Here is a 12,158-nt window from a genome sequence, read left to right on the forward strand (position 1 = left end):
TAAAGTTATTGAGAATAACTTGAGAAAAAAAATGAGAACAACTGTGATTGAACAATGAAGGAATAATGCCTTTGATGATGCAGATTCCCTATATCTCCAAGAGTCATGGATATCAAAATTTTGCTAGCAGCATAAAATATGTAGCTAGAAAAATTGAAATTACATTGGGTTAAAAAATGAGTTTAGAATATCAATCAATCTTATTTATTGAGCTCCGTGTTCAGAGCACTGTACATACCACATGGAAGAGTACAATATAGCAGAGTTAGTTGGTAGACATGTTTCCTGCCCACAGAATGCTTTATAAAATAATCAGCTACCAACACAGAAATTACCGTGGATTAAAAAAGTGGAATTTAAAATACTTCATCTTTATAGGTCACAAGAGTAATATGGAATAAATGTGATTTTAGTTTTATTATAGAAAGATAATTTCTAAGAAATATAATGGACCTATAAAATGTTGATACAAGGAAACAGTAATTCCAGTTCTACATTAGTGGTATTACTTTTATTTGAGATAGTGTATTATATCTAGAAGAACTAGACAGTCAAGTGTAATTACTATCATTACTTTTATTAGACTGGCAATGTACCTTTCTATGTAAGATAATTGCAATATTTTAAGTGATATAAAAATACAGAAGACAGTGTTGAAAACTGGCTTCTAAGATAACTTTAAATAAATGTGTGCTAAATTTTACTTTGGAACATCTATCACATCTGTAAATTTAGCATCATACTTTTTTTTCTAATGTTGCATTGGCAAGTGCAAGTGCCATTTATCTACACACAGTAAGTGCTCATTAAATACCACTGATTGATTTATATGACATAACACCGTTCAGAATGTGGATTTTGTGTTTCCTCCAGAGGCCATGGTTTCAGTCATTCTGTTATTGAAATAGTCACATAATATTGTGCTAATATTTTGCAAGAATCTTGATCTTTCAAAATTCAGTTGTGATGCACTATGACAGAGCAAAACCAGTGCGAATTGTGTTCCTTAGTGCTACCATTCTTAGTTTATGCCAGCTACTAATTATTAATAATAACCAAGAAAGAAGCTCTCTCTTCCACTTCCTGCACATAATCCTAAGATTGATCTCTTTGCTACATTGCTAGATCTTCCTCGGTAAAGAGCTTTAAGTGATGTATAATGGGAAAAAAAATGTTTAGTATCGGGCTTCCTTGAAGAGTCTACCGTCTTCTCAGACGTATGGATTAGCTGAGAATGTATAGGTGTTTATACCATAAAACACTGATTTCATTGGTTTGATATCTTAATTGTGTCTACTGCTTTAAGTTATGGAGTTACATTTGCTAAACTTTTTTTCAGATTTTAAATTATCCGATTGTTCGTAAGCAAGGGTAACTTGTTTGATTTTTTTTTTTTTTTAAGGTTGGGGTACTTCCCCAGAGATAAGGCCAAGCAAAGTGTGGTCCAGAACCTAGGACAGGGGCTCTTTATAAAATATTCTGGACAGTAGCAGTACCACTCATCCAAGCCTCCTGAGGCTTGCTGACAGTATTAGTAACCTCTTTTTGAAGATTACAAATCCAGTCAATAATGCACCCATCACATTAATGTTAGTGCAGAGCATAGAGATATAAAGACATATAAAGGCATGCATTTATACTGCCCCTAAGTAAAAGATAATCACTTGAGTAAGACAACAAATAGGCATGAGCTTAGTTCAGTAAATGGTATTTCCTTTTTTTTTTTAAATAGAAGTCTAGACTTACAGAATAATTTGTTTATTAAGTGTGTTGCATCCTGGAAAAATCAAATTTAGTATTTATTTGTATACAATTTTCAGATTACCTTTTTGTCTTCATGGTACTAAGTACGTACTGCATCTTTTCACAACTATTCTAAAGTTACTTTTTGTTGAATGCAAGGGTATAGAAATGCTTTAGAAACAAGTGCAGCCAAAAGATTAAATAGTTCACTTAATTTCTTCCTCAAAATAATCACTGGTGCTTATTCTATTTTTATTTTTTAAATAAGGGAAAAATTTGGTAGGGTGCAATTTGAAACTACTTTGACATGTTTGAATAACAGAAGATTTGAACAGTATCTTCTGACTAGGAAAAGGTTGGAGGATTGCACCCACTATGTCTGATATGTGTCTTTGAGACCCTAAATGTTCAAAGACCAACATATCAGAGCCAAGATCACGTGACCTTGAAAACCCTTTTAAGATTTAAGGCTTTCACTGCAACTGTTCAGCCGTTCTTTCCTTATATAATGTTTCCAGTTTGGCCACATTACTCTCTTGTAAGCAGTTACCATAACAAATTGTGTTTGTACCGTCTTTGCTCAGCTGTTAGTTTTACCTTTTGTAATTACAGGCAATCTGATCTAGCCCCTTATTGTCCTTATTCCTACTTAATAAATGCTTGTCACCCTTTTTTAAAAATAAATAAGAAAAAGAAAAATTGAGTCATAATGAGATTTTGATTCACTTTCTTGAATTTATATATGCATGCCTTGTAATAGGTTTGACCTGGAATTAATTCAATGCCTTCTGTATTTGGGGGATTTTGTTGTTATCAATTTGGGTGCCAATGTTAATTTTCCCAGTTTGGTTTAGTAGAGTTAATTGTACAACATCTATTTCTTGGAAATCTCATTCCAAACTATGCTGACATCAGAAATGAACTATTGCTATGTATATTTATATATTTTCAAATGTGAAATTGTATTTTCCCCCAAAAGCAAGCAAGTCGGGAAGCAATATTTGATAGGAATGATATTGCATTTTTAATACTTGGTTTCAGTATTTTCTTTTAGAAGAGGCTTTTGTCTTAAGTATGACATGCTAGTTAAATTTTCAGGCATTTCCTGTTTCAATATTAACCTGTTTACATATGTGTGTGATTCAGAAAATATTCTTATTACCTTTCTCAGAATAGCCAAAGCATTTTTCTCTAGACTTCATAATGCCAGAAGGCAAGCTATCGGCATATCCTTAGACATGCTGTGAATAGAGAGATATTCAAAAATTCCTTTAAAATGTGCATACAGGTGAAACCTCAGCATAAGTATCCATGTTGGCCTAAAATGTCCTCATAATATTTAGTAATTGCCAGTAACACCTGAGATATCATCTGAAAATAGGCTAACCATTAAAGCAAAGATACAAATTCATGCATTTCCAAGATTAAATTTATAAAAAAAACACACATCTCAGTGAATCCCTTGTAGCCAGCTGGGTAAAGAAGGATATATTGATATTCTTCAATTGATATATTGAAGAATTGTTTGACTTTTCTGCACTTCCATGTTCTCTTATCCCTCTCTCCGCTACTCAGTCAATCAATAGCATTTGTTGGGCACCTGCTGTGTGCAGAGCACTGTACTAAGTACTTGAGAGAATAGGTTAGATTTAGTATTCTCTGCCCCCAAGGGATTTGCATTCTAGCAGTGGCAGATGCATAAATTACTCATGAGGAAGTCATAGAATATATAAGATATGTACATAAGTAGAGAAGCAGTGTTGCCTAGTGGATAGAGTGTGGGCCTGGGAAACAGAAGGACCTGGATTCTTATTCTGGGTCTACCACTTGTCTGCTGTGTGACCTTAACTTACTTCTCTGTGCCTCTGTTACCTCACCTGTAAAATGGGATTAAAACTGTGAGTCCCATGTGGGACATGGACTGTTTCCAACCTGATTGGCTTATCTTAGTACAGTCTAATAAGGGCTTAAAATGAGAAGTGCTCTAGGGAAGGATTTACCCTCTCAGAAAAGTACCTGGAGAGTTTCCAGTACTTTACCAGTCTCGATTATGAGAGGGAGAGTCAAGCAGAGGCATACCCATTCCATTCCTAGCTTGTGCGGTGGCTAGCGAGTGGAAGGCAATCTGCTACAAGTCAGAACTCACCGGTGCTGGGCAGCAGCGGCATGGGAGAGAGTCGAGGGCGGAGACTCAAGTTTACTGAGTGGAAGGAGGCAGTGGTAAACCACTTCCATATTTTTTACCAAGAAAACTCTATGGATTCACTGCCGGCACGATTGCAGGTGGAGAGTGGGGCATTCTGGAAAGCATGTGTCCATGAGGTCGTTATGGGTTGGAAACAACTCGACAGCATAAGACAAGACAATAAGTAAGGATTATGAATATTTAAGGGTTTAGGTAGTTAAGAAAGGCTGAAGTGCCCCTGAAGTAGTTCAGAAGAAAGTTTGAAAGAACAGTGAGACAACTACCCTCCTGGTCACCCAACCACAGTGGTACAGATGAACCATCTAACATTCCTAATTTTTCTGTCTAATAATCCATACAGAGCTTTCATCCATGCATTAATCACTTTTTTCACTGCTTGATATGTTGTTTTTGTATAATATACTGGGATCAGTTTAGGGAAAACAACAACAAGAAATACCCTTTTAAAAATGTGCTATGTAGTGAAGTTGATTGGAGGCAACTCTTGAAAATAGTTCTGGTACCTAGACATCCACTATCTTTCCTCCCGACAATTCCCTTCTCTTCTTCCCCCGACAAAAAAATAAGTCATGGTAAGTTATTGGAATTATCATGAAGCACTTGCTTAGCAAAAGTTTTCTTCACGGAGATTTTTTTTGCTACCATTTTTAATCTTATCTAAATACAATGCTATTTGAACCCGTTTTCCCCCCTCACAAATGTAACATGAAAACAGCATTACCATTTCACAGCAGGGTTAAGCGGAGTGAGGAGCTTCATTGTGAGTAGGCAAATCTCACAAGAGCAAGTAGGGTCCGTTAATTCAAGGGCAAGACTAGAAAATAAGCGGACCTACTTGAAAAGAGATATTCATCTCTGTGTTTTTTTAATTATGTAAATGTGCAATGAGGCCTTGTTGAATTTAATCAACAGACTTAAGATTTTCTTCTCTTCCACCAAACAGCGATAACACCCATCTCCTGAGACCGTTAAGAGGTTTTATTTAATTAGTATGTCTTTAAGGTACTTTGAGATCCTAGCATCTGAGGCTTTAATGAATACAACATACATGTATTATAAATATCTCCTAATGCCAAAGGGATCTCAACAGGAGACTGGCCAAATTATTTATTTTTCATATTATCAGGACTGTGAAAAATCCCTGTAACTACCAAAGGTACATATGGTACACCTCAAAGGAAGGATTGATACCTTTAATGTACAAGACAGAAATTCTGTGTTCTTTGCCAACTTACAGATGAGGAGTGGAGATAGCATCTTATAAGAAATGTGAAATAAATGTGTCAATGAAATTAGAGATCAACTACATTTGAGAAGACCGAAGGCTCCATCATGTCAGTGCCGTGGAAGGCATATGTGTAGAAAGTTTCTTGCTTTCTTTATCTTCTAGCCTGTCTCCCCCTTCATTTTTATGTTTTGGCCTTTAAATCTGTTGGACATGGTTGCAAATAAGTAGAAGATACAGCTAAATTTTATGTATAATGAATGAGTTAAGAAAACCATCGAAATTTTTTATCACAAAGACCGAAATGTTAAAAATGGATTATTTTGATGTGAACGTAATGTTATTCTTCCTTAATTATTACCCCTTAATTTGGAAGAAAAACAAAAGTCTGGCAAAATAGTTCCAAAAAGGCCATTTTTTCCATCCAAGATGTCAAGTGTATATTTTTATCTATAAATCTGTAGCATGAATATATTTGACATCTACCTTAGCAAACAAATTAAAGCTAATTAAAGATTAATATGATATAATTAGCATTAAAATGCAATTTAACTATGAGTAAGTGGACTCAGAATAGAAAACTGTAAGATGCCACTGCCTGTTTTTACATTCTGTCTTTTGTTTTTGCAGCAAACAGAGGAAGTGGGGCAGCAGGCAGCTCACAGACTGGAGATGCTCTGGGGAAGGCACTTGCGTCTGTAAGGAAATATTGACTTTGGACTCCACATCTACCATTTTAAAAGGGTGAACTTTAATCAAAAGTGGACATTTGGAAATTCATAAATGAATAGCAAACAGGATAGTTTTGATCCCAGAGCACACCAGCTTTTTTGCAAAATGTAATGATCACCATGACATGGGGGAAACATTTGAAACTGCTTCCGTGACCAGAAAGTTTTTCCTGTTCCTCTGCCTAAGACAAATGAACCAAAAAAAAAAAAACTGTAGGATATATTTATATTTCCTTTTATCTTCCAGATTTTAATTTTGTGTCTTCATTTCCTCCTGTTCAATTGAATAATTTGGGGAGTAGATCAGGTTTTGGTGAGCTCTGTGGAATGCAGTAATTTGTCCCTTCATCAGCTAAACCTTTGCTCATAGAACACACTAAACATTTTAGATGGTAATAAAAAAAATTGCAAACAGATGTAGTAAGATCCTCTTAATCATTACTCTGATAAGCAAGTGGTGTTCTTCACAGAGACTAGAGACAGTGCCTTTCACTGATTTTAACAAAGAGCAAATGGGAACCCTCTATGTTCCTGCCACACTTGGGCCGCGTCTGATGGTCTGTAGACCATTCCTAGCCATTTCTTTTTACACATTCATGTATCTGTTTCCCTACTCTTTTACTATCCCCATTTGTATTTGTCACTCTGAGACAAATTGTTAACTTCATCTAGCACAGTTCTCAAAAATAATTAAGTAAAAGAGATGAAGTTTGTCTTCGTATCCATACGCATGTGGACCATTTTGAATTGGGGCATTGGATACAGGTTCATGTCATCAAAAGCAATACTACCCTGCTAAAATACTGTAACATTTCGCAAGTGTTCCACAAATACGACTGAAGTCTATCGTGGTTTTGAGCAGTTGTGGTGGTGGAGACCCTCTATATGTCACTATGGTACAAAGTTACCACATCTTTGAAACCGAGGCAAGTTTACTGGCTAGGTTTTCACATCAACACTTCCTGTTAATGGCAGGTCTTGTGGTTTACTCCTTAATTTGTTCTAAGTTAACTATGTTAATATCCTACAATTAATTCATTTCAAATGAATGGTTGATGATTTTTGTTTGTTTGTTTGTTTTAAGATCTATTCTCCAGATCATACCAATAACAGCTTTTCATCAAATCCTTCAACTCCTGTTGGCTCTCCACCATCTCTCTCAGGTACTCGCCTTACAATTCTATTTCACAGTAATAGTCATTAAAGAGACTGATTCGTCTCTTCACCGAACTGGATCGGTAGCCCAGAAAACCGGTGTTGCTTGTACCATTAGTAGGCACAGAGGAAGAAAGACTCAATTTTAGGGACATTTCCCAATTGTTTCAGCTACTAGCAATCAGCTGCTCTAAAGGGGAATAGAAGTTGATACTAAAATGATTGTTTTGAAGTAAGTCCAGAAAATATATTCCTCTGCTCCCTTCCCAGAAAAGCACATAACTAGCAGCCTTCTGGATGCTAAGGAGAACAGAGGTAACTATGTCTAGAAAGTCCACGGATCACTTGGATTGATCCCTTGTGAGAAGATGAACAGCTGTGCATAGCAAGATGAGGCAAATGAGACAATTGCTCCAGGGCCAGCAGATGGAAGTACCTGTAAAGGAGGAAGGTGGCTCTACCTTCCCACCCACCAGTCCCATGGCCATCTCTTCTCAGCACTTCTCAGGCTCCAGGTCCACTCTTGGACTTAGGTGAAGTGGGCAGGGTTTGAGGATCCCATGGCTGACACATCCGTGGATCCACACTGTGGTCCCATTCCTTTCCCACTGATCCTGCCACTATAGATACCTCAAAGTTTTCATGGTAGAGCTGTCCCAAGGTGATCTTCCCATTCATTGGAGTAGAGGGATCCAGAGGCCAAATCCACATTCCTTCCCTGGCTTCTGAGGGAGTGCTCAAGGCTGAGTAGAGGAGGTAGTTAGACTGTGATGTGCAAAGGGCTCCAGGAGGTTGAACCTAAGGCCAGGTGGCACAGAATTGTCACCTTCCCCATCACAAATGAAAAATTCCATCCTGTCTCCTAGGAGCTTTCATTTAAAGGTAGAGTTAAATGATTCGAATACCAAGAGAAGGATGGATAAGGACATGGAATATTGAACATGTTTCCTTCCACCTCAGTAGATTGTAAGCTCCTTGAGGATAGGAATTGTGTCCATTAACTCAGTTGTACTCTCCTAAACACTTAGTACAGTGCTCTGCACACAGTCAGGGTTCAATCAATAATACGGATTAATTCTTAAGGATGGGAGTTGACTTATTTAACCAGACAGAAAGATTAAATTTTCCTTCGTAACCTTTACTATCATACTTACTGAGTATTTATTGAACAAACATGGGAATCAGAGTCCATAGTAAGCCAAAATCACAAAATGCTGTATCAGCCTTTAGTCAAGTTTCTCTGTGGTATGGCTCCTTGACAGATTGGTACTTAGCTGCTATTCGATGCTTTTCTAAACTGCGAAGGCCAATGGCAACTTGATAACATCTCAGAACTGCAGTAGGATTGTGCACATCTCAAGGTATCAAGAGATATCTGTCTCACTGAAAGGCATGAGTCTGCATGGGTATATTCCGGATCATTCCTGGAGATGGAGCAGGGGGCTATAACGAAGAACAGAACATCAGATCTTTAGAATTCTTTCTTCACACACCAACTGTTGAGGCCTTCCACCCAGAGTCTTGGGGAATATCAGTTGGAATCCTGAATTATGCAGCCCTGCGAGGGTTCTGGAGCTGTGAGTCACCCTAGCCTGGGACCCCTGAGTATCCTACCATGTAAAGATGAGACTGTGATGTCATCCAAAACACCTGTTGTAGCTACAGGACATTGTGATTCAAATACTCTCAAAGCCTGAATGTGTGGCAGGTTTTTCAATAGTTTATTGAGCACCTCATAGTAAAGGTTATCCTGAGTTCAAAGGTCTAATCTAATCGGAAAAACAAGCAGACACATGTCTAATCAACATAAATTTGAACAGAGATGTGCAATAATTATTACAATATTAATAATAATATTACAAATCTCTGATCGGGAGATTTGGATCAGTAATTATGCTGTTAGGTTAGAGAAGAAAATGGTTCAGTTGAAGTAAGCATCTGGCAGAAAGCGTATCTTACAGTGAGATTATGTCCCAGGAAGAAATGTGGTTTATTATCATGTGAAAGGGGCTTCAAGGTTTCAGAAGAGTGGATTGGAATGTGCTTAATGAAAACCAAAAGAAAGTAGATCAAGAAGGGGGGGATTGTTGAGCAGGTATGGAGGCTAATTAGAAATTTTCCTAGATTACTCTGATGTTCCAAACATCTCAGATATTTCAAAATGTCACTGTCCCACTAAAGAAGCTCTGTGATAGCAGTCTTCTAAGAACTGAGTTAAATTGGTGTGCACTATTTCATACTGTCAAGATATCAACTGGACTAAAAAGTCAGACAATAACTGATTCCTGTGCTTTAGCATGCTTTGCTGCACACCTTAGGATAAGATCATCTGAACCCATAATCAGATGCTTTCAGAATCCACTGATGTCTGGATTACTTTTGAAAGGTAGATAAACCAAGTATTGAATAGTGAAGTTTCAAGCATTAATAGATTCTTTAAGCCACCATATTTATAGGAAGGACTCAGGTGGATAATAAGTACACCATCTCCCCAGAAAAATTATAACCAATGCGTTATCATTCACAAATGAGTATTATTTGTATTTTTATTTATATAGAGCCCTGTTATTATTCCAGTGGAAACAATACTGCCCTGGGAAGCAGGAGACTTCAGTTCTAGTCCTGGATCTGCCTACAGTGGACTAACATAGACAAAAACCAGACGTGCATGGTGCCGTGTGCTGCACTTCTGCCAGCCTATGTGTTCATTGCAGTCTTTGCCCCAAGGGAGACAGCTGGCAAGGGCGAGGCAGTGCTAGTGGCACTGAATAGCTCACCAGCACTATAACCAATTCCTCAGAGAAGGTTCTCAGTTTTGAAGCTTTGGACCAAGGGTCATCCATCATTCCTGTTGGGAGAGTCCATCATTCCTTTCCCAGGCCACATTTCCTCCCAACAACTACCACTTTGTTTCCACAGCAAACAGAAGCTCTACATTGGCTTCAGGGCACTTAATCAACTCATTCCCTCCTAGCTAACCTCACTGATTTCCTACTACAACCATTAGGCATGCTTCAGAGAAGCAGCGTGGCATAGTGGAAAGACCATGGGCTTGGGAGTCAGAAGACATGGGTTCTAATCCCGACTCCACCACTTGTTTACTGTGTGACTTTGGGCAAGTCACTTAGCTTCTCTGAGCTTCAGTTACTTCATCTATAAAATGGGGATTAAGACTGTGAGCTCCGCATGGGACAACCTGATTACCCTGAATCTACCCCAGTTCTTAGAACAGTGCTTGGCACATAGTGAGGACTTAACAAATACCACAGTTATTATTATTCACTGCTCTAATGCCAACCTGCTCTCTATACCTTGATCTTGTGTATCTCATCGCCAGTCCCTTGCCCATATCCTCCCTTGAGCCTGAAACTCCATCAGCCTTCATATCTGACACACCACCACTCTCCCTACCTTCAAAACCCTCCTAAAATCATACCTTCTCTAAATGGCCTTTCTAGACTAAATCCTCATTTCCTTATCTACCGTTTCTTTACTATTGACTTGCATTTTGCTGTGAACCCCTTAACCACTTTGCTCCTTGCCCCTGCCCAAAGGACTTATTAAAATATCCTTATTTTCTATTTCCTCTATCTGCAGTGCATTTCAATGTTTCTCTCCCTCTGTAGACTATTAGCTCCATGCAAGCAGGGATCACTTCTACCAACTCTATTATATTGTGCTTTCACCAGTGCTTAGTACAGTGTTCTGCCCATAGTATGCATTCAGTGTATACCGTTAATTGATTCAAAGATTGGTTTATGAGCCCTTAAAACACCCTGAATTCCCAAAGGGATTGGAGCTAGGGAGATCACAGAAATGGAGATGCACATTGTGTCCCATGTACTATTCTGGACATGCAGCATGAAGCAATGATGATATACACAACATTTTGTGTATAAACCCAGAGCATTTCTCTGGTGGGAAACGTGGTGGTAGGGGAGATGATCCTTGACTCTCCACTTGCTCCAGAGTCTTTATGACTCTCTCCCAAGTCCCTCCAAACACAGGTGCCACTTATGAGCCATTATGAAACACTTGGTGGAAGGAGACTTTTCTTTATTTTTTCTTTTTTTATTTGTACTTGTTCAGCACTTACTTTGTGCCAAGCACTTTTCGAAGAGCTGGAATAGATACAAGTTAATCCGGTTGGACACAGTCCTTGCCCCACACGGGGCTCACAGTCTAAGTAGGAGGGAATAGGATTTAATCCACATTTTAAAGATGGGGTAACTGAGACACAGAGACGTTAAGTGACTTGCCCAAGGTCACCGGTCACTGGCAGAGCTGAGATAAGAGCTCAGGTCCTCTGGATTTTGTGGTCTTTCCACTGGCCATGCTGCTTCCAGTGTTGGACTTGGTGTTTAAAAGTTTTGTGTGTTTTTTAACTGGACTTAAAGATGTCCGGTGCTAAATACTGAAAAACAGACTGTCTGGCATAAAACTGGATGACTAGCCACCTAGAACACTCCCTTAAGACCATAATAATGATGGTATTGGAAGGAAAACCAATGTCTTTCCCCAAATCTCCCTTACTCTGTACTGCAAGCAGACATTAATGCCTACCTCTGATGGAGAATGAGTTTGCTGGTGTTTTCTATATGTATTTATCTACTTCATTTATCTCAGGGCCAAATCTTTCAAGTGTGTTAAAGAACGGGTCAAAAGTCATAGATTGCGGATTGCCAGGATCAGGTGCCCTCACTCAAGAGTATGCCTTTGAGAGGTGTTGCTTATCATTCTGGGGTTCCTTTCTACGGTTGCAGATTATCATGCTCTTCCCCACTATCGTCAGCATAGATGCCTGCCTCGCCAGTGACCTGAGATGTCCAGTTCATTGCAGGGAGCAAAATTGGACTCAGTCTGAATGTGCTACAAAGGGACTGTAGCTTTCCCACAAATGATAAATTAATATCAAGTCAATGATCCTTTTCAAGTGATTGATCAATCAATCAAATCAATCAGGGGTATTTATTGAGAGCTTACTGCGTACAGAGTAACATGCTAAGTACTTGGGACTTGCTAGACGTGATCCCTGCCCACAAGGAGCTTACAGTCTGGAGGGAGAGAGAAACATTAAAATAAATTGCAAAGAGGGGAC

General features: G+C 38.5%; 1 protein-coding gene and 1 non-coding gene across 13 annotated transcripts in view; both read left to right on the plus strand.

The window, feature by feature from the left end:
• TCF4 (transcription factor 4) overlaps window positions 1–12,158 on the plus strand; it is a 435,364-nt gene that overhangs the window by 381,339 nt on the left and 41,867 nt on the right. For all 12 annotated transcript variants that reach the window (XM_038743885.1, XM_038743886.1, XM_038743884.1 and 9 more), the window contains 2 exons: window positions 5,805–5,872; window positions 6,990–7,068. In XM_038743885.1, coding sequence (XP_038599813.1) covers window positions 5,805–5,872; window positions 6,990–7,068 — 147 coding nt within the window. The remainder of the gene's footprint in view (window positions 1–5,804; window positions 5,873–6,989; window positions 7,069–12,158) is intronic.
• LOC119926035 lies at window positions 3,742–3,879 on the plus strand. The gene has a single exon (XR_005449953.1). It is a non-coding gene; the product is annotated as a small nucleolar RNA SNORA7 (small nucleolar RNA).

This window comes from Tachyglossus aculeatus, chromosome 3, assembly GCF_015852505.1.
Source record: "Tachyglossus aculeatus isolate mTacAcu1 chromosome 3, mTacAcu1.pri, whole genome shotgun sequence".
NCBI classification, from domain to species: domain Eukaryota; kingdom Metazoa; phylum Chordata; class Mammalia; order Monotremata; family Tachyglossidae; genus Tachyglossus; species Tachyglossus aculeatus.